This window comes from Labrus mixtus, chromosome 4 (genome assembly GCF_963584025.1).
Source record: "Labrus mixtus chromosome 4, fLabMix1.1, whole genome shotgun sequence".
In the NCBI taxonomy this organism is placed as follows: Eukaryota; Metazoa; Chordata; class Actinopteri; order Labriformes; family Labridae; genus Labrus; species Labrus mixtus.
This window is the reverse complement of record NC_083615.1, coordinates 26,272,047-26,294,888: the sequence shown is the minus strand read 5'-3', so window position 1 is coordinate 26,294,888 and position 22,842 is coordinate 26,272,047. Positions and strand designations below refer to the sequence as shown.

Below are 22,842 nucleotides of genomic sequence, written 5' to 3'. Positions count from 1 at the left end.
AATAAAAAGGCTCAAATACATTGTCATGTTTCAGGTATCCAATCGTTGAAAACGTATTTGCTTTTAGTGAAAAATATGACATTTATTTAAGCATCTGTACTTTGATCATTAAAATAACAGAGTCTGCATCTTGTTATTGGAAAGTATCAACGCATTGCACGTTTGCACAACCCTTTTGAAAGATGCAAACTGTTGTGTTGTTGGAAGCATGTGTGTGTGTGAAATCAGCCACCTTCGGTGTGTCACACGTCACACTCTGTCTGCTCGCTCGATGATGATGATAGTGTCGACCTCACCCACCTGTGAGTGACAAAGCATGGCAGGAAGAGCCTCCTTTCCTTCCTCGCTTCCTCTCTCTCGTCTCCCCTCTCCTCCCTTCAGAGCGTCCCCCCCGCCCCGCTCCTTCTCCCTCCTCCCTCAGCTGTCTTGGCAGCACACTCGTCCAGCCTCTGGGAGTCACACGCCACACAAGCCAATTAGACACCTGTCGGAGTCAAGTGCAGACAGCGATGCAGGGAGGAACATTTTTGTAAGAATGGATGCTTCTTAAATCACTTCTCTGTGCCCGAGGCTTCATGCGGAAGAGGCCGGGAGTTGAACGCTGTCATTTCCACAATGAAGGTCACTGCAGAAATGATGAAGAGTAAAGTGGTTTTATATATTTAGCCGGGATGTGTGTCCGCAGGGGTTATGGCCTCCCTCTCCTCCCCTGCAGGGCCGGGCTGCTTGCTCTAATGGGATCCAGCCTTGAATGTGTTTTATGTTTGGCTCTCCTGGCTCAAGGCAACGTGTGATGATCCCGGGCTAAATCTAATCCAGATCGTTCAAACATCGGCCTGCCCCCCTCCCCCCTGTACAGAAATACAGCTTATAAAGACAGTGCATGTACAACAGACATGTAGACACACGTACCAGCTCAGGGCAAAGACCGAGAGAGGAGGGCGCTGAGGCTGATTGAGGACAATAATAACATAAGTGTGCACTGAGAAATCGCGCTGACCTTTAGAGAGACAAGTCAGAGCACAGACTTTATTAACCGACCTGTTGGTAACCCCGGGGGGAAGAAGCCAAGCTTTCTTTGAGTGATTACAACATTATGTGGATAACAACTCATCTTATGAGTGGATATATTAAGACAAAAATGCATTTATTCAAAGTCGACATTTACATTTTATGCACCTGTACCAGATGATGTCCCGTTGTAGAGAACATTATGTATTCTCAAAATGTGCATGCACAGAGTGAGTGTGAGTGTTTGAACAGATATCTCTGCTCAGTAAATGTTTATTCGACTCGTGTCTTTTTCCTTCTCTTATCAGAGCTCGTACCCGGTGTGGGAAGACTTCAGTGCCAAGGCCACAAAGCTGCACTCTCAGCTCAGGTAGGAGAAGTAGTCCCAGCTAACAAAAGAAAAAGGTCCTTGTGCAATATTTACAGATTCTTTATGCAGTCACAGTGCAGTGACCACGAGTCCATGTTTTCACAGGACCACCATTCTGGCATCTGTGGCCTTTTTAGATGCCTTTCAGAAGGTGGCGGACATGGCGACCAACTCCAGAGGTAAGTCCTTTTATTCAGCCTCACTCAAACTTCTCATGAGTAAAAACCACAACATTAACCTTTTATTAAGCCAGGCAATCACTGTCTTCATGGGGTTTAGTTCAAATCTATCATTTGTATGTTGCTGTAAATGTTGTCTTGAATTTAAGTGTCTAAAGTGAGGCTATGCACATCTTTTCCATCCTTTACAACACTCCAGGTTTTCTTGATATTTGGAAGGCTGTCCACATTGTGTACCCGTGCTTTGGCTCATGCATGAACAACACGTGTTGGAACAGTATGGATTGTGATTGCAGTTTTTTTAAAGCTTCTTTTTAAAGCTTCTTTTTAAAGCTTCTGTACTTTTTTTCCATAGTGTCGATCATAAATAAGAGAGATTTTGTCCTGTGTGTGGTATCCAAAATTATTAAAGGAGGAATACATTGGTGACCTTATTTAAAGCTGTTGATGGGTTATGTGTGTAATGAGGTGTGGCTATAGGATTATCAGGGACGACTGAGGCTGTGGTGGAGAGGCCCAATGTGAGATCTGTTCATACGGCCCAGACATCCTGGAGACAAAAGCAAATGAGACCGTGCAGAAGGAATCAGACTATGTTTTTTATGGACAGAATCAGCTGCCACCAGGTCGCTGTGAAACTAAGCCATGTAGAATCAAAGTGCTTGTGTTGACTTTTGACCACCGAAAGCTTCTCAATCAGAGCTGTGACACTTAAAAGAAGCACAATGAGGTTTTAGGTCAAAGTTCCCACAGCAGCTCCAAGTAAATGATATTCTTTCAACACATGTGTTGTGTGTTGCAGAAATGTATTTGGATCACAGCATGCCTCCCTGAAGACCTATTTTAAGAAGGCCAAAAAAGGGGGAAGGGGGGGGGGGGTTGCAGCCCAGAGAAGTGAAAATCTGAGCTTATTGTTTCTCGGGTCTTAATGAGGTCTGCTGATCTGCTTTGTCACCCTGAGAGTGGCAGCAGACCGACCGACCGACGAGTCGAGGCGAGGCGGCTGATTAACACAGATTTCTTCAGAGTCGATCGTAGAGAGCAGAATGTAGGTCAAAAAAAGATCTGTGAGCATGGAGCAGTGTGCAAAGGCTCCTGAGAGACACACACAGATGCACACACACACACACACACACACACACACACACAGATATTCAGCGAGTGACAGCTGGTAGCCGCTCACCTGACCCCGCAGGTCACATGCCAACATGCTTTTCAAACAGTTTGTTCCTGCACAGCCCTTTACCGCTGGAGAAAATATCTGAAGGGGCATTTGTTCACACATTCTCACCAGCTTTACTCCAATAGGCCGCTCTGTAACCATGGAGCTTATCACCATGCCGATACTTCAGGTTACCTTAAATGATTCCTGATGTGGGTGCAGTTCTTTAAGATGAAGCGAGGTGGACCGGGGTCAGCCTGCTCGCTGCTGGCAACCCGCTGTAATAAAAGCCGAGGTGCAGACGGTCAGGGGGAACTTCAAAGTCTGCAGTAAAAAGATGAGAAAGATGGAACAGAGAGAGAGAGGAGGCCATATCCAGTTTTACTGCCATGGATGCATAAAATCCCTGTAAGTGTGTCACTCACACGCCCACTCACTCTTCAGCGCTGTGCAGGGACATTAACTTCAGGATTAATGTCATCCTTCTCAGGACAGACTGAGAGGGAGGGATGCTGGGACACCATGTGCTGATCAGAGTTTGTCACAACTGAAGAGAAACTAACGACACACAGTGTAGACCGGGTGATCAACTTATGGATGACAATTAAAACACAATACTGTCATCACATCCAAATGTTCAACATTTCATAGCTTCAAAATCTCCCAAAAAAAATCTACTTTTATTATTTTTCATGATTGTGAAGTCAAATGTGTCTGCTTTTTAGACATGCAGGCTCGGCTTCAAGGATGGCACTATACTGTAGTTTGTTGTTGTTTTACTCCTAAACTGATGACTGGATTTCAATCTGTTTCTAAGGGAGATGGTTTGTGACTGATTTGTTGCCTTTATGTCGTTTTCAAACAGGCACAAAACTCCTGAAAGGAGGGGAGCTGCATGTGTAAATGCAAATCATGAACTATACCCTGATTTATTCCTTCCAGCCCCCTTGTGCATGAGGTTTGGGTGAGCTGCATGTGTAAACTCAGCAGGAAATATTCAGGGAAATCACAGTGAGCGAGCAGGCAGGGGTGAGGATGTGAATATTATGTGTCTGACGTGCAGCCGCTGAGATATCCGGCACGTAAAGAAGCGGCTTTATTATATTTTCTCTTCACTACACTCTTAACCAGCAGAGCTCCATGTGAGCCGTGCTAGTCTTTGCATGCTCGGAACCCCAGCAATTAATTAGACGAAAGGAATGTCGATATTTACTGAGCTGGCTCATGAAGGATGACCTCTGACCTCTTGGCTGCAGGCTCCAGTGACATAGTTTAGTCCAAATGTGTCCTTGTGGCAGCTGCAATGTTAAAAGTCCTTCTCCTAAAACATGTTGGCATGCAGATGTTTCACTCTCTCAGCTTTATTTTGCAAGAAACTTTAGACTGGTCAGGATTCAGAAATAAAGAATATTATTTTATTTATTGATAAATGGTCACAGTGTGTGTGTTTGTTTGGGTTTGTGGGTCTGCCTGCAGCGATCCTGTCTGCCTCAGCGTCCGCACCTCCACACAGAGCTGATTGCACCGCGGGGGGCAGACCCTCAGATATGTACTGTTGGCTGTCATCCCTGTCACCCTGATTCCCCTCTCGTGTTGGGGGTCGGGCTGCAGCTGCTGGCACAGCTGGAGGTGTCTCTGCGTTCTTCTTCTGCCTCTTTTAATCTACCTTTGACACACTCACCTCTTCTCTCCTTTTCACCCTCACGCACTCTGCAGACTCTACACGCTTCTCTGCCAAGGAAAGCAACATTTCCTTCATCCAGGGTCTCTTTATTGATCCACAGAGAGCGAGCGGACGATGAATGAAAGAGGATTTTACGATTTCTTAATAAGGCATGTACCTCTAGCAGCTGAATCTAAGACCTCTGTCTCATCCAACCTCCTCTCTGTCTCTGCATGTTCCTGTGTCAAGCTGCCTGGCTCTGCCTTCATGTTCAGGCTTCCTCTCGCTGTGTTGTCCTTTTTTAGAGTTTATGGTCACAGTCATGGCGTCAGCGTCTGTGTTTTATGAAGCAGCTGGAGGAGTCGGCTGCCAGCCATTTTGGCAGCGTGTCTGACAGCGCTGTTTCTGTAAGCTACGTTAATAGATCTATGTCCAAAGACACGTCTGTCTTTGTGAACTGGCAGCTTGCATCTGGGTTTAATAAAGTCCCGCTGACCACAAAGTCTACATATGATGCCTCTACATGGAGAATTTAGACCCCGTTCAAGATAAATATTTAACTTTTCAACACCCGTCTTTCCTGAGGCCGTGCAGCTTTCCGCAGTTTGAATGTCAGATTGGTCATCTTAATGGTTTTGGTGTGTTGTCTGGACTGTTTTGTTGAATTGTTGTGTGATGTATTTGAGTATCTAAGATGTATCTGGAGAAAAGCGGACTGTGTTGCTGTTTGCTGTTTTTGTTGCTAGGCTGGATGACATGTGTTTCAGCGGACTTCATTTTCTCCATTTTTGGACATGCTCGGATTAAATTTGGGTCATAGAGTATGAGAGAGTTCAGAGCTAATGGTCCATCAGCATATGAGATACAGGCTCTGTATTTTTTGGAGGGTGAGGTGAGTGTGGTGGGTGGGTGGTGGGTCGGCCAGGGTGGGGGATGTGGTTGCAGTGGGATTTCCACAGCTCTGGGTATCCAGGCAGAGGCAGAGGCGTTTAGCTAATCCTCTTAGCCCCACTCTGTAACACACAGACACAGACTGCCTTCTCTCCTCCTGATCAGCCAACATAGATTTAAAAAGTCACACTCTGGGATCAGCGTGCAGATTGAGACGCAATGAAGTTTGTTTCCACCTTTTTCTGTCTTTACACGTGTGTGCCAGAGGCTGCAGACTGCACATACCGTCACACACACACACAAGCAGACAAATGTCCCCGTTAGTCGGTGCACTCTCTCTCTCGCTCTCTCTCTCTCTCGGTCGCTCTTTCTGTCGCCCTGTGCAGGAATGGAGTTGTGTTAGTAGATCAGTGTCTCAGCGAGGCCGTAATCTGCTTGGCCCCTGCGCTTCTCGGGGTTGGCAGATGGGACGGATATCCTTACCCGCCATCTGGACGGCTTGGCATGGACGAGCTCTGGCCTAGTGCAGGGCCAGATCAGGGGATTACTGTCCTCCGCTGCTATCCCGGCAGCGCGGCTATTTTTACGGACATGTCGAATAATGAGAGTGTGCCCATGTGACCGGCGTTCACATCCATCAAGCCTGGCATTTCATGTTCAGGCCTGATATGTATTGTACTTAGTGTGCAAGGACATCTGCGTGTTATGTGTGCTTGACTTAGTAGCAGGAGCTTATGGATTTGAGTTTTTTAGATTGAACATACACGCATAGTGGGCAGAAAAGAGACACTGACTACCCACTGTACCCGGGGCCCCAGTGGACGAAGGGGCCCTTACTGGGCCTGAAATATATCTGTATAGTCGTAGTTTGGATTTGTTCCTCTCTAAATGTTTTACATTTGTAGATTGCTCTGGACTGGTTTTCATGGGGAAATAAAGAAAGGGTACGCTGTGCTAAAGTGTCACTGTGTTGTCTGATAGTCTTAAACGCACCATCTCTGAGGTGTGCACAGAGGGTGTGACGTGTCGCCTTTAAATGACATAACCAGACTTAGGTGAAGTGATCGCAGCTGAGAGAGAACTGAGAAGATGAAGACACCCACTGGCAGAAGAAACACTCTACCGTACTCGACCCCTCTGAACTTCAATGAAACCAGTGTTTGTCTTCTGATGCGAGGCAACCAACCAAACTAAAAACTGAAGACGAGAAAAACGTGCAAACAACATGTTGCTTTTTTCTTTCTGAGGTTGCTTTGTTGTCTCTTTGGTGCCTGTTTTGACTTAATGTACATAAGGTGATGGAAAATAAGATCGGGAGTCTGTATATTGTGTTTTATTTTGAAATTCACTAGATGCTCTGTGCGTTTCCTTGTCTGACTTCCTGTCTGGGGCGATTTACTTGACGAGTGCTTGCAGCAGGCTACACCGGTTGGCATTCTTAAAATGACTGTAGAAACCTTTTTAGTAATCACGATAACAGAAAGTAAAAATCTAACTATATCAATACCTTTGTAGATGTCATAGGCACCAAATATTGGCCAATTTCTTGTTTTTAATTACAATAAAATGCAGGCGAACTGTCGCACATGTTTGAGTGGTAAATCGTTGCCAACCTAATCGTGCAATTTAGAGAGTGCAGGAGTTTTCTGGCAACTTTTGATGTACTCGTTCTTCTCTAATCCCACATACACGTATGCAGTCACAGAATGTGGTGAGCTGTTCATTCTTTTTTTTTTTTTACACGTTTTTCACCACACTCTGCCTTGAAGTCAGATGTGTGTCAACCTCTTATTTTGTCCGTCAGCTGTCTACCTTTGTGTTAAAAACAAACCCAACACAGTTGTCCGTGTTTCTCCCCGGAGATTAAGAGCTTAAACCTCAAAGTTGTTGTGGTCGCCCACAAAAAAAAAAAAAGAGAGAATGTTTTCCATCTCCATGCAGAAAGTAGAGGTTGAAGTGTCTGGAACAATGATGTGAGGAACAGACGTAGAAGCAGGGAATAATAATATGAGGGGAAAACAAATCTTTCTGCTTAGCATAACTTTCATTCTGAGGCTGAATACCAAACTAAGAAGACAAACATGAGACTTGTGGGGGAACACTTTGTTCAGCTGTATCCCGAACATGAACCCTGAGAGGAAGGGAGCCGGAGAGGGGAGGGAGAACACACATGAGAGGGAGCATGACAGAGGAATGTAGAGGAGGGAATGAAAGGCATTGGTGCATGGTTTTAATCAGCTGAGGTGGCTGATTGAAGATTGTCGGAGGAATTTACTGAGAATAAAAAATCACTGGTCAGCTGACGGACGGTTTGTCGGTCCATCACTTTGTTCCCCACATTCAGAGGCTCTATCCAAAGGGCTTTGATGACTTCCTGACCCTCCTCTAGATCCAGCATGAGGATGATTTTCTTGCCATGAGTTTAGCATCAGTGGAGGAGATTTCAGAGAGGGGCTGTTACACAGGGAGCGCACTAGAGCTGTTGGGGGTTCAGTGCCTTGCTCAGTGGCACTTCGACAGTACTCGGGAAGTGACCTGGCACCTCTCCATCAACCAGACCAACTTCCATATTTTGGTCTGCACTGGGACTTGAGCCTGCGACCCTCCGGTTCACAACCAAAGTCCCCACAGACTGAGCTACTGTCCCTAAAAACATAGATTTCCCTTCCTCTTTGACTCAGTGTCACATGACTCCTCCCGATGCTGCTTATGACATGATAAGGGTAACATGAAGGGTAACATGGTCAAAGAGGCGTATTAGTGTGACTAAAGCTGGACTTTTACTCTACATGTAAACATGTAAGTCAGTTTGTTAACATGCAGTTAAGTCAAGCTACAGTTACAGCTCCATTAGGACGTTTAATTAGAATACTGTCCTTGTCTTAGTCTACACGCAACGAGGTAGAATCGATTTATTGACCGACAAACGTCCGACTCTGCCACAGTAGGTGGCGATAAGCCGCCTTTCTGTTGGACCTTTCTGAGGTTGACCTTGCTAACAAGTAAGCAAATTAGCAGACGGAAAAGTGGTTGTCATTTCAAATGGAGTAAGGATGGACAATGTTCCAGTTCTGTACAGCTCTGCCTCTCGCTTCAGTAAGATCCCAAGGTTGACTACAACACAACTTCTGCTATGCGGCGTATTTATGCAAAACGGTGCGCTGGGATTGTGGAGCATGCTCAGAACACCTTGGCCAGTTTGGGTTCAGTTGAGGTGAACACATGCGAGAGTACTCTATCTCCAACAACACTATCTAGGTGGTTCTTTGTGAAATGCGACGTAGTACAGCTTCACTTAGACTAACGTGTATATGGATTTTAAAAGTTCAGTTTAAGTCGGACAAACACAACAAATCAAGTTTTTCTAACTACAGCTCAACACACTGAGTCTGAGTGAAGTCGTACTAAGTTACATCTCAAAGAAGAACTAACACATCTGGATTATGTGGTTGAGGTTGATTCACTCTTGTCTTCTCTAGCATCCTCCACAGTTCTTGTGCCGGACTTTGACCTGGAACTCGAACACCTTAAATGTCCAGAAGATCTGTAAAGTTGTTTTCATCATTGACATACGACCAGTTTACCACTGACTAACTTTGACGATTGTTTGGTCAACCAGGAGAAGGTCAACCAGGAGAAGGTCAACCAGGAGAAGGTCCGATAGTAACTGGCTGAAAGGGGGCATATTGCTAACTATCATAGCTAACATGGTTGGGTGAATAAATTAGATTATCCCTGTGTGTGTTTGTGTGTGTGTGTGTGAATACTGAGACAAGGACAGAAATCCAATCAAATGGCCTAATCGAGCTTAATCTGCAGCACAACATAAATGTGTGTTTGAACGTACTGAGTCACACCACAGAGGAGAAGAGGAAGTGAGGATTCCAGACGTCCCCTCTGCGTGACTTGAGAGTCTACAGGTGGATCATGAAACGCTATCTGAGCAGCAGCAGGAGCAGGAGTGACAGCATTGTTTGGAGGACTGTTTGCCAATGAGCAGCTCTGCAGCCACGTTGGCAGAGCAGAGAGGTGGGCAGGATGTTTTCAAACAAGATAAAAACACCCTGACTGCAAAGGGTGTAAAAAAAATGGTCAGTTTGAGTCATCTGATTGGAGCAGCTTGGGGCTGTGCTCCATTGAACACTGAGTCATTCACACCCTGCTGTCTCGATGTCTGTCGTTTCATTTATATCGGCGTTAGGACATGTATCTTGGCACTTTTGTGTTTCATATGTGCTCCTCTGATTTCCTCTTGAGCTCCGGAGAAGGAGACGTCCCTCTTCTTCTTCTTCTCTTACAGAACATTTTGTCTTGTTTTCTCCTTTTTACAGCTCCAATGAAAAGCACATCTGGACATTTATTTTTAGCAGCAGTTATGTCTCTGAACAGGAAACTCCTGAACAGACAAAAAAAACCCACCTCCTCCTTGTTCTCCTCCTCCTCAGTCTCGCCCTAATGCACTCCAGATCATGTTTACACCACATCAGGACACACCAGGGCTTGTCTGTGTGTGTGTCTGTGTGTGTGTCTGTGTGTGTGTGTGTGTGTGTGTGTGTGTGTGTGTGTGTGTGTTTATAAGTCTGAGGTAAAACTTGCCGTGTGTACTGGCCAGACAACAATGGACTGTGTGTGTGCTGACAGTGTGTGTGTGTGTGTGTGTGTGTGTGTGTGTGTGTGTGTGTGTGTGTGAGAGAGAGAGAGACTAAAACAATTGATCCTGAGGCTGTTTCCTCTGCCTTTCATTAGTGACACAAAGACGCACACAAAGCACACCACTTCACTCATAAACATATCCGCTCTTTTAGGTTTCAGGGAGTTCAGATCGTTTCCCGTGTCTCAGATGTCAGCTTTTGAAACTTTTTGTTTTAAAACAGAAGCCGTCTTCACATTTAGCCGCTCAAGAACATTTTTATTAGAAAACTTCAGGACAGCCTGTCTCTGAAAACTTCCCTGACGTGGGAAGTGGACAGAAAGGCGGATGGGCGTCTTAGAAGGCAAAACGATGTAAAAAAAGGCGCAGAATAATCAGTTGAAGCAGCAATATAAAGCCTTTATCATAATGCTGCATATTCATAGTACAAATGAAAGAGGTGAAAACAATGTTATGACGAGCTGAAAGAGTATGAAGCAGCTTCATTTAGTGCAGAACGATCACACCGGTGGCTCAGCAGTCGTGGGATATAAACGTCATCACCCATCACCCCAGCCTGCTCACTTGTATTTCCTGCTCTGTTCACACATCAGCGTATCCTGACTTCATACGGAAAGTTCACCAGGAGAAGGGCAGGAGTTTTGTGCATGTAACATATCAGGGTAGCCCCCCCCTGAAATCGTTCTGAGTTGCTTATTCACACATGCACCTCACAGCGGGAAACTCTCCCTGTCAAACAGGACGGCGGGAGGTTCTCTTACGGCCCTGACACACCAAGGAGATCATCGGCCGTCGGTCCTAGTTGGACTGTTCATGACGTTCATGACGTAAAAACAACGATGCAGAAGAGCTCGACAAAGCAACACAGCTCGACACTATAATGACAGTTTTTGCCTTTATATCAAAATACATCAATACTGTGTAGTTGGACATATTCACGGTGTATCTATGAAAGAGCGGTGAACAAAAAAACTAAAGCGATGTCATTACGTTACGTCCATAACATTCATTCATTGTGTGCCGACAGTCTATGGTGGTGTGTCGGTCGCAGGACATCGTCTTCCCCTCCCAATTGCCAGTTGTGAATTTTCCTGAATATTTCCACCTGTGTTCTCACATCAGCTCATTTCTTCTTCACGTGCATATACAGCTAGAGTATTGCTGTTGTACGTGAGTGTTTTTAAGTGTTTTTGTACGTCACCTTAAGCCCATGTAAACTGTGATTGGACAGTAAACGGTTAATTCATTGAACAGTTTCATGGTTATTAAATAAAAAAGCAGGAGATTCATTGATAATGAAAGTGTCCCGTAGCTTCAGCCCTTGTTCCCTGAATATTGAGAGGATAGTCTTCTTCACCTGCACAAACTTATTAGTGTCTGTCTTTGTTCAAATGTTAGATCTGAAACAAACTCTGATATCATCACCATACTCCGCTCTTTGAAACAGTTACACAACAAAATTCATATTTCATCAGGACCTCTTTAAGTTTCACACAGTTGCTTATAAATCTGACTTGTAGGTCAAAGAATGTCTCTAAAGTTTGATGTGGAAGTTGGCACATTGCAATTAAACTTAAAAAGCTGTTTTCACATCTGCACTCCTGAAACTATCTAGATAGAAACTATCTAGATAGTTTCAGGAGGACTGCTCCGGATATTCTCCTGACCAGGCTGTTCACACATGCACCTCACAGTGGGAGACTATCTCTGTCAGACACGAGGGGGGGCGGGGTCTCCTGAGGTAAGACGTGACGTAAAAAACAATGTGGAAGTAGCAGACAAAGCAGCAGAGTCCTCTACACGACGCTATAAAGAGAAAATTTGTCTTTATATAAATGCTACTTATAGTTGAACAGAATCTCAATGTGAACTAAAGAGTGGAGAAGAACATACTGGAGAACAGGAAACATAATGCAGCAGGTTCATTAGAGCACAGAGATGGTAGAGGTGGCGTGCAGACAGTCTATGGTCGTGCAGCGATCACAGAGAATAAACATCACCACCCCCTCCCACTCGCTCCAGGTGAATTCTCCTGATTATATCCTGCTGCGTTCTCACATCAGCTCACTCTGACTTTCTGCAGAATAAATACGAGGAGGCTGGAGGAGAAACTCCGGGGGAAGTCTGAGAGAAAAAATTCAGCTGTTTGCGTAGTTTTTCAGGAGTTTTCTGCAAGAGTGAAATCGTTATATATAAGTGTTGATTTTGGATTTCCCTTTGTGCAAACGAGGATTAACACAGAGTAACACCATGACACTTTCATAAAAGCAGAACATTTTTAACATGAACACACAGCTGATTTGGTTTAAAGTCTAATTGAGGACAAGCAGCATGACTATAAAGGCCTAGTTTGTTTTCCAACATAGTTAATTCAGCTGCTCTGTCGTCCACAACCAGGCTGCGCTTACAAAAATCAAATATACTCTTCACCTGAATCTGTCATTGTAAATATACTATCTGCTGATAAAACATCTAAAACGACTGAATGAAAGAGTCTGCAGCTCCGTGTTACGAACACGACCAAAGGATCTCATGAAATGATTATTTAATGATACGAGCAGAGAGCGTCTGCAGGGCTGCACGCTGCTGTCTGTGTCCATCATCCGTGATTTCAACTACTTCACGTCAAGGCTGTCCAAATTTTGGATACTTTCATACGTTCCCTTACTGTTGTTAATGGTATCAAAAAGTACCAAAGCTTTAAAAAAAACTTCAGATCTTCAGTCATAATCGACTGAAAGCTGCCTTCAAGAGACGGAGTGTGCAGGAGTTTACCTGCGATTTAAGGTTATTAAAAACTAGAAATGATTCGATCTTGGGTACCTAAAACTTCTATATCAGCTGCTGTGGTATCAAAAAATCATATCACAATCATGTGGCCAACCTACTCCAGTTAGATCTTTATCTGTCGTCATGCAGCAGGTGAACTCTTCTTTTATAACTGATGTCCACAAACTGCAGTTTACCCTGCCTCTCTCCGCTCCATCAGAAGACGTTCCTCCCTTACCGCAGACACAAAGGACGCTGCTTTACTTTTTAATGTCGGCCGCTCCCGCTGAGACGCACCAGCAGAGCTCCTGCTGTGCTTTGAAGTGCATGTTTGATGCTGTGTATGATGCTTCGTCGGGATTTTCAAGTCAGAGATCTCCGCCTTGTATTTGCTCAAACTGGTTAATAAACGAGACCAGTCAAGCTGTCAAACTCAAAGCAGCTCGTTCTCCTTTTGTCTTTTTTTTGACTTCTTTGAGTGCTTTCTTTGCTGTGAAAGAAAAACAGATTGCATGAAATCCAATGATACCAGCGTGCCTTACGCCTCCAACTTTCTTCTCATTTTTGTTTTTTCCTCCTGGACCTTATGTGTGAGATTCAGTCCTGGCTGCGCCTGTTGCACCTGCAGCAGCCGAACACTTCCTCTGCCCCCTGACTGACCGACCCAGCCGGCACCTCGGCTCTGTGTACCCTCTTTCATCCTCCCCTCTCCTCCCTTCTCTTCCTACCGCCCCTTTTCATCCATCACTGGCCTCCGCTGTGTCCCTGCCAGTTCACATTCTGCAGCACTTAAAAGGAGGGAGGGAGAAGGAGGGAGGCTGAACTGCCTGTGCCAGCCGCAGTCAGCTCCACGGCCAAGGTGCCAACGTGACGAATCACTGTTGTCTCACGCATGATGGAATTTCCATCACTACAGTCATCTGCGTGAGAGCTTAGCAAAAAAAAAAAAGGGGGACTTTATATTCCTGGAAGTGTTACTGTGAGGATGTTCTGTACCTTCTGGCTCTGCAGCCACATAAACATGCTTTATTGACACAGGAAGTAGAGAGGGAGAGGGAGCAGAACCTCGGTCCAGCTCGGTAGTCTGGAGTGCAAATGAAACCTGATTGGAGCAGAGGGGTTAAGATGCTGAAAGAGGGAGATGGTTAAGCTAAGCTCCCATGTTGAAGACATCAGGGGCTGAGACCCCGTGGATGTTTAGCTCCCGGCTCCGGCTCCTGGCAGGAGAGCCCCAATAAAGCAGGCTATTAAAGCGCTGCTCCTTCCCGAAGGAGTCAGGGGAGTTAATCAGAACCAGAGCTCTGAATGAAACTGCTCTCTAAACGCTCAGACCACAGCGAGCTGATCCTGGATACTGGAGCTTAAGGTTCCCGGTTTAACCCAACCGTGGGGGCTTGACCTTCCGTACCAAGAATCCCATGTAGTTCTCAGCAGGCACAGCAGATCTGGTGACTGCTCTCTATTTATGTTCAGAATAGATATATGGAACCAGGCGCCGACAGCCCGGGCTACACGTTCTAATGAACCACATTTCTAACTTGTTTGCTCCCTATCTTAAGATATATGGCGGGTTGCCTAAGCACTCTGCTCCACAGTGGTCTGTGTTTTGCTTCATTCATGCACGTGTGGGTGTCTGCTATGAGGCCAACACTGCTTCCCCTAAAGCCCCAGGGGTCCACGTCTGCTAAATAATCACTTTCCCAGCTCCTACGCACTTTTAGCCAGGTTTCAAGAATGAACTGACAAACCTAAAAAGAGAAAAAATCTAATACATTTTCATTTTCTTCCAAACACAAACTAGGACATAGACACGGGAAAACATACCACCACACTAATAATCAAAGCTTTAAAATTGGGGATAAAATCGAAGAAACCTTAGCAGAGCCACAACGATGCATGCTGTGTTTTAGCAGATCTTGTGTAGTATTTGTTGTGTTGTTTTGCATTGATTTGTGCCTTTCTGTTTACATGTAGATGGGTCTTTCTATTGTTTTTTATTTATTGATTATAATGTGGAGGCAGCCGACTTTATTATCCCCATATTTTTGCCTTGACTCCAGTCAGTGCTGCACACATCAAGCTGCCTCAACAAGGCGTCTAAGAAATAAAATCAATCAAAACAACATCAGAGAGTAAACAGAGAAGCACATCCCGAGACCAATGGAAAGCACAAACAACATCAAAGGCTGAACTGTTGTCGAAGCCTCCTCTCAGCTTGTACATGTTTGTTAAATGCCTGCATGTGCATGCATGGTGCTGCGGGAGTGAACTACTCCGTCCCCATCCGTCCGGTGGAGGCCAGAGGCCAGCATGTCTTTTGGACGTGGGCAGGAAGCCTCTGGACCTCCCCAGGATGTAGCTGTCAGCTGATCTCCCCTCTGGGAGAGGAAGGAGAAGAGGAGGAGAAGGGAGGAGAGAGGAAGAGAAATTGGCAGGTGTGGATGGGACAGGACAGGAGAGTGGGGGTTGGTGGCTCTGGCGGGCCGACAGTGACATTGGGATGGTCTGTTAAAGAGATAAAAGGCTCCACATTACTCCCCTCCTCTCTCCTTGTGTCTCCCCTTCAGCCTCCCTCCATCCTGCACGAGCTGATCTGCAGCTGTGGATGCTGCGTGTAATCCTTTTAAGAGGAGAGAGGCAGAACCTGTGCACACGTGTCCTCTGAGCGTCTCCACGTTCAGCCATGTCCTCTAAAGATGGACACATTTTTCTATTTATATCCCGAGCTCAGCATATAGCTAACACATGTTACCTCCATCACTTCCTGCTGTGTGTAACGCCTGTGTGTGATACAGCTGGATGACCTTTGACCTCCAACCCTGCCCTCGCTCTCTGTCACCTAGAAAAGCAACAGAACAACCCTCACATCCTCTCCCCGGAAAAGAACAAAATGTCTCCATTGTTGGTGCTTTCACACTCGCACAAAACTCCTGATAACTTTTCGGGGAGATCTCCGTGTGTGAATGAAATCAGCCATTTTATTTTTTACTCTGACTTCGCCCACACAATCTTTTTCCCTGCCAGCACCCAAAGTGAAATCGGCCAAGTTTGGGAGAAAAATGTTTCCTTTAGTTTTTTTTTTTAAACTCTCAGAGTGACATGGTTTCGACTGGAGATGCTAACCTAGTTTCTTTATCTGACAAATGGAGCACAGATCTCAGCGGACAAACATCTGGAGCCTTCCTCACTCGGTGTCTGATTTCAGGCTGGAGTTCTTTTCTGTTGTAGTCTGTGTATCAGGGGTTTTAGCCTGTTTTTCTTCTTTTTTTTTTTGCAGTGCAGGTTAGAGCCGGTTTCTGTCCACCCTGCACAGACGGTGTTTAGGAAACAGAGAGAGAGAGAACAGGAAAGGCAGAGCAGGCAGGGAAGAATAGAGGGATATCCCCTTTCATGGTTCCCTCCTTTTTCCTCTAGGATAGAGGAGGTGAGAACTTCGGAAAGGGTGGGGGGTTGGTAAATCACACCACCTGTCTTCACACACACACACACACACACACACACCCATACAAACAGGCACACACACACATATACACACAGACACACACAAATATGTACACATGCCCTCGTGACCATTCATGACCACAAATTCTGTCGTTCATGCCAACACTGTGTGACGTGTGTCTGTCAGCTGCTGAGAGATGTCCTCTCTCTTGCCCTGTCTGTCTGTGTCTATCTGTGTGTGTGTGTTGTGTGTGTGTGTGTGTGTCTGTGTGTGTGTGTGTGTGTCCAGAGACCCTCAGATTAGCCCTATGTGGCCCAGATTACAGCAGGATCAGTGCTACCACATATTACAGCGACCTGTGAACCCTCATTGAGGCGATGGGACAGTCTGGGCTTTAGGGGCTGAAATCCACATTTTTAATTACACTTCAGCTGAGAGGAAAAGTACAGTAACCCGTTCACAAAAGCTGTTGTTTACTCTGTGCTGGGAATCATGTACGCCATCTTCAAGTGTCAGAGGGAAACAGCATGTTTGGCCAAAGGGGAGGAGGGGGGTGGGGGTGGGGGGGGGGGGGGGGGTGTAGGGTTTTAATTTCCAGGCTCTGTGTCTCATTTGCTTTCCCCCAAACAAATGTGACGTTTCTGTTCTCTGCTTTTCAAATCAGCCCTTGGCCCCCTAGTGGCTGCAGCTGGAAACGCCTCTCCAGAGAGGGGGAAAACATCCTGATAAATCCATCTGACAGGAGAGAATTAGACCTTTCAAAACGCTCTCCTGATGTCTCTTCTTATGAAACATCATATTTATCCAGCCAGAGAGGCTCATCTCTGATTTGCAATGTCAACTTCTTGCATCACAGCTGACACTTTGTCTGTTTTTTCCTCTTATCTAATTCAAGGTGCCACCAGGGACGTCGGCTCAGCTCTGACGAGGATGTGTATGCGCCACCGCAGCATTGAGGCAAAATTACGCCACTTCACCAAGTAAGTGTCACCTGTGTTATTATTATTATTTTTGTATCCGTCCACATGCAATTTTCTGTCCTCTCTTCCCTTGAGGGGATTATTTTGTAGTCCCATCTCGTCTAGGCCGACCTTCCTCTCATTCCGTAATCTCCACTGAGTGTTTTTATGAAGTGGAAATAAAGTTATCTGCCTCTGACTCTCTCTCTCTCTCCGGTCGTGTTTTGTCTCCTCGTCTCTGCAGCGTTCTTATGGAAGGTCTGGTTACGCCGCTCCAGGACAGGATAGAGGAGTGGAAGAAGACGGCGAATCAGCTGGACAAAGACCATGCCAAAGGTGACCAATCAGAAAAACACACAAAATAAATAACCCCCCCTCTCAGAGCACTGCATATTGGATAGAAATCTAAATATTCTTTGCTGTTTGTGCTCCACAGAATACAAGCGGTCTCGCCAGGAAATCAAAAGGAAGTCATTAGATACGATCAAACTTCAGAAAAAAGCAAGAAAAGGTGAGACAATCTTGACCTGTCGGTTATTAAAAGCTGTCAGACTGAGGCTTCTCACAACTATAAGACTCATATTCAGGATTCTGCTCGGCTCTTGGTCCCTGGTTCAGATTGAAGTGGCGCCATCTAGAGTACAGAATCAGAAATAACTCAAACTGCCTGGCACTGAGGCTTCTCTCCAGCTTTGGATGATTTATCAGTTTCTGTCTCATAAATCAAACCAATGATCTTCCTTCCTGGCTGTACTTGCATTAGGCCCTGCTGCTGGTTGTAATCAAACTCATATTCTCATAAAGCCGAGGTACGGGCTCGTCATTAACCTGCGACGAGCTCTCATTGTATGCAGCTAACTCTGCCTGTTCTTCTTTCTCTCTCTCCCCCCCCACCCCCTTGCCTGCCCTCTAAACCCCCCTCCTCTCTTTAATTCTGCCTCTTCCCTCTGGCTGTAGAGCTTCTAGGTATGTTTGCCCTTCAAGAACCTCATGAGAAAATCATCATAATCATCATTTGATCAAACTGCCAGTCAAAGAAAACCCCGGGATGTTTTCACATTTTTGGTTATTGGAGGGCTTTGCAGAAAACCTGGTATTTGACTTTTGGGGAAATGTGATCGTTTAATTTATTGCTGAGAGCTAGTTGAGAAGTTCGATTTACCGCTCTTATGTTCGCTAGGTATGAATTTTCAACCAGGAACTGCTTAGCTTAGCTTAGCTGAGCATAAAGGCTTGAAACAAAGGGACTCAGCTAGCCTAGCTTTGTAAAAAAAATGCCTCACAGCTTCACGTTCACTAATTAACCTGATTTTTATTGTTTGGTGCATGCAGAATTACAAGGTGGCATGTTGCTGATATGGCCTAGCTAGCTAGTGTCATGTTTTTGTTGTTTCTAATCTGTATGCTAAGCTAAGCTAAGTAGCAGCTTGAGATAGCTTTATATGGCGGACGGATGTTAAGCAGGTGTTTTCTCATCTATCTCTTGTAAAGTGAATTAGTATATCTCCCAAAAGTGCTGCACTGCTATCCACTATTGCAAGTTATAAATCCATAAGTAATAAAGCCTGAGTTGTAGCAGGATGTGTGCAGGTGATTTGTCCAGCATACAGGTATTTTTTCAGACCCTTTAGAATAAACCTCCTCAGCCTTCTGAACAGATTTTAAAAAGAGAAGAGAAGAGAAAATAATAGAGACCAGGAAGCTGCTAAAACACAGCAGCAGGGTTCAATCGATAAAACTATACTCTGTACTTGTTTCTTTAGGTTGTGAAAGTAGTAGCTGTGAGTTAACCAAACATGTGAAGGTATCCTGCAGGGTAAGGACTTTGAACTGGCAGAGAACGTCTTTGTACATCCTGCATTCAGAGGGATGGAGAATTTGCACGTTGGGTCATCTTCATCACACGTTTTTCTTCTCTCATCTTCTGCATCCTTGAGCGTCGTTGTGTTTTCCATTCTAGAGGGACTTTAAGAACATCTTGTTTACTCTCATGTGCAATCATTTCCATTCCAGGAGTCACCGCTTCTTCTACATCAGCTCAATCTTGATGAAATGTTTCATCGTTCCCACGTTCATGAACCGTTAGAGTCTGTCAGTGCAATGGCTTTATGTAGACGAGCAGTTTATCATCATGTGTCTTAATCATCTCTCATTTTGTATTCTTTCCATCCTCCCTCTATGTGAACACTTAATAACTATCACCCGTCCAAACTCCCAATCTTTTTCCGTCCTCCTCCTCTCTCGTCTCTCTTGTCTCTCCCTTCTTGACCCCCGAACAACCCTGAACCTCTTGACTCCGCCCTCCCTCCCCCTCCTCTGCGTCTCCTCACCCTTCCTTTTCCTCTCACAGGCCGGGGTAACTTGCGCCCCCAGCTGGACAGTGCCATGCAGGATGTGACCGACCTGTACCTGCTGATGGAGGAGACGGAGAAGCAGGCGGTGCGCAGAGCCCTCCTGGAAGAGAGGGGGCGCTACTGTACATTCATCAACCTGCTGCAGCCTGTGGTGGTGAGACACATTCAGCCCTCGTACAACCAAGACATAAACCTTTTCTTCTTTTGAAGCTGTTGTTGTTTAACTTCATCCCTCGTTGTTGTTTAACTGTGCCACCTCCAGAACGTAGAGATCGCCATGCTAGGAGAGATAACGCATTTACAGGCGATTGTTGATGACCTCACGGTGCTGACTGAAGATCCACACAAGCTGCCACCAGCAAGTGAGCAGGTGAGAGAGCTGGAATACTTCTCATTTCAATACATATAATCCAAGCGGTAACCTCCAGTGTTAATGAAGCAGATGCTGAAGTGTAAAATCCTGCAGTTCATCGAGTGTCCTCTAGAGGCTGGCTGCAGAAGCACAGGAAGTCACATACACACCCATTCTAAAAAGCCTGTTTTTACAGCAGAGATTAACATGTTTACAGCCTGGTTAAAAAAACCCGTCTGATTAGTTATTGTCATCATTGGCACACGCTGTACGCGGGATCAATTTATTTTAAACGGCTCCATTTTGATTTTATGAATGATACATGTTATCCATAGTTAGGCGTGTAACTTGCATGATTAAAAGGTGGGCGCGATGTAACGGTTCATCAAGAGGCCTAAAACCCGCCTCAGCTCTCAGCCTGTCGTTGGGTTGACTGAACGTTAGACTGAGACAGTAATACCAGCATGGTGGCTGCTGCCGATGATCCTTTGGAGCCCCCCTCCCTAAGTCTGGTGGATTTTCTTGATCCATGTCTTTATGAAATAAAATCAGACAATCACTTTATTGTACCAACAATTGTATCCATCCAAAGCCTGATGTCACATATGTTCAGTGACACTGACGTTAAATGTAAAAATAAGGACATATTCTAAGAAGGTCTGTGTTTAATTTTTGATATTTGCAAAGAGGGGTCTAAGGTATTTAAAGGCATTTCTCAAGTACATAACCATTCACCCACCAAGTGCAACGAGACGATCAGCTGTTGATCTTCTTTGCAGGATGACCTTTTCTGCCTCTGAGCCACAGCTGCCCCCCTCCCCCACCACCACCCACCTCTCTGTGTCTGCACAAACCTTTCCTGCTGTTAACAACCGCAACACAACTTGCTTAAATGCTTTTAGTAATTATTCAAAGTAATTCCTTAAAATCCCTCTAAATCAGTGTTTTTGCACTCCTGCACGGGTGCTACTGTGGCGTCTCTCTGTCGTGGCTGTTGTATCATCACTGTTGGATCTGTGTGTGTTTGCAGGTGATCCGGGACCTGAAAGGTTCAGACTTCAGCTGGTCCTACCAGACCCCCCCTTCCTCCCCCAGCAGCACCGGCTCCAGGAAGAGCAGCATGTGCAGGTACATCACACACACACACACACACACACACACACACACACACACACACACATTCATATACATGCATTTTGTCGCTCTTTGTCATGTTCAGAGTGTTGATCTGTGTTGTGTTGCATGTTTTGTTGATGGTTTACTTTATTTATGCGGCTAGTTGTCAAGTTTCTTTGGCAGCATGAATTCCAGCTTGAAGCCACTTATTCACACGCTGGAAAAAGGATTTAAATACTGAATGTTGTCATGAATACCTGAGCAGGTCGCTCCTGTCCCTCAGCATACAGACGCACTCTCAGGTACCATCGTTGTGCAGAGCATGGCGTCTCTTGCCAGCTTCTCGGCTCTTGGCTCTTGTCAGATTTGCGGTTCTCAAGCTCCTTACAGAAAGATTAGGTCCAAAGCTGTGAAACATCACAGGCTGACAGCATTGAGCCTGCACAAGAACCAAAATCCAGGTATTCATAGTCTAATGATGATTGTTCAACTGTTTATTTATAGTGTCATATGAGCGGTGCATTCGTGGACGAGAAGTGGGATTTTCTGTTCAGGTGAACCCATTGAGTGTTGTGTTTAGGGAACATGAAACCTTGTGATCACAGATCATCACCTTCCCTCAGTGTAAAGAGTGTGGCTCATGTTTATATCAATTAACACCACAGCCTATTTTTAGTGCTCTATATTTCTTCACATGCAGTCACTGATTTATGTTTGAGTGTCTACATTTAAAGCTCATTAAAGTTGTAAATCCCAGTGCAGAGAGGTTGTTAAGGCAGGATATAATGAGTCAGTGAAGGGCTCGCTCCTCCCAGACGTCCTTGGTTTCAGCCTGACCGCTGAACATTTCTCGTTTTCTCCAGCGAGCCTGAAAAAGTTTTTTAATAAGCTGCAGTTCATCGAATTTTCTGTGCTCGCAGAGAGGCGTGCAGTGAGTCTGTTGTGAGTTAAAAAAAAAGAAGACAGGATTTTCTCTGTGCTACAGTGATGTACCCAAATAATAGGAAATTGTGATGAAGAGACAAAGATTTCTGGTGCAGGATGGAGAGAAAACAAGCTTACTGAGAAAGTCTTAAAGGCACAGAGGAGCGACTCAGGGGACGTAAGAATAGTGTCTGCTTCTGAATGATTTCAGGTTATTTAATTTGTCATATTTAATTTGGCAATCCTCCTTAAGCCTCACCCTAGAGGACGCAGATTAAGGGGGAACTTCAGATATATTCGGGGGGGGGGGGGGGGGGGGGGAGAGAAGAGTGTGTAGCACATTTTCAGTGCGTGGGTGACAAAGAGAAGTGAGAACGACAGAGCAGCAGACAAAAAGCCCAGAGACAGCTGTTCAGAGGGAAAGAATAATCAAAGACGGGATGACTCGTTAATGCTGTTTGATGCACAACATTTAGAAGAATGGCATCATTTAGAATCTTCACACACAGAGCCTTCATGTTCTCGGCCTCTCGTCATCCATTTTTCATTAAGCTTCTGTGTTTTTCTGCCCGGCCTGGACTCAAATCCCCCCAAAAACAAGTTTTCAGAACAAAAACACGGAGAGAAAATCTTGATCACAATCCTGTTTTACATGCAGACTGCGAATTTTAATGGAATATTCACAAAACGATTTTAACAAGGAAAAGTGCTGTCATTACTCTCCATAAAAAGGTTAGAGGTGCATCGTCACTGCCTGGGGAATGGATCATGGGTGAACATTAATGTTGCAAAAACAAACTGATGGCAGCCATGACAGACAGCTTGGTGCAAGAAAGCAACTAATCGTAACTTCACATTAAGTTAAATCTGTGATTGAAAATGTAAGAAACTGAAGAAGGCAATTTACAAATGTAAAGAAATGTGCAATCATCATTTATATGTTCTCTCGTGCAGGCTCCTGCAGGGAGCTCTGACAATCATGGCAGACTGTGACACTCT

The 22,842-nt window shown here is 45.2% G+C and overlaps 1 protein-coding gene across 5 annotated transcripts in view; it reads left to right on the top strand.

Annotated features, from left to right (window-relative positions):
• The window catches only part of LOC132973282 (protein MTSS 2-like), a 33,281-nt gene that overhangs the window by 4,574 nt on the left and 5,865 nt on the right, over positions 1 to 22,842 (top strand). For all 5 annotated transcript variants that reach the window (XM_061036653.1, XM_061036651.1, XM_061036655.1 and 2 more), the window contains exons 2-9: positions 1,320 to 1,381; positions 1,487 to 1,560; positions 17,034 to 17,118; positions 17,342 to 17,433; positions 17,534 to 17,608; positions 19,448 to 19,605; positions 19,714 to 19,821; positions 20,834 to 20,931. In XM_061036653.1, coding sequence (XP_060892636.1) covers positions 1,320 to 1,381; positions 1,487 to 1,560; positions 17,034 to 17,118; positions 17,342 to 17,433; positions 17,534 to 17,608; positions 19,448 to 19,605; positions 19,714 to 19,821; positions 20,834 to 20,931 — 752 coding nt within the window. The remainder of the gene's footprint in view (positions 1 to 1,319; positions 1,382 to 1,486; positions 1,561 to 17,033; positions 17,119 to 17,341; positions 17,434 to 17,533; positions 17,609 to 19,447; positions 19,606 to 19,713; positions 19,822 to 20,833; positions 20,932 to 22,842) is intronic.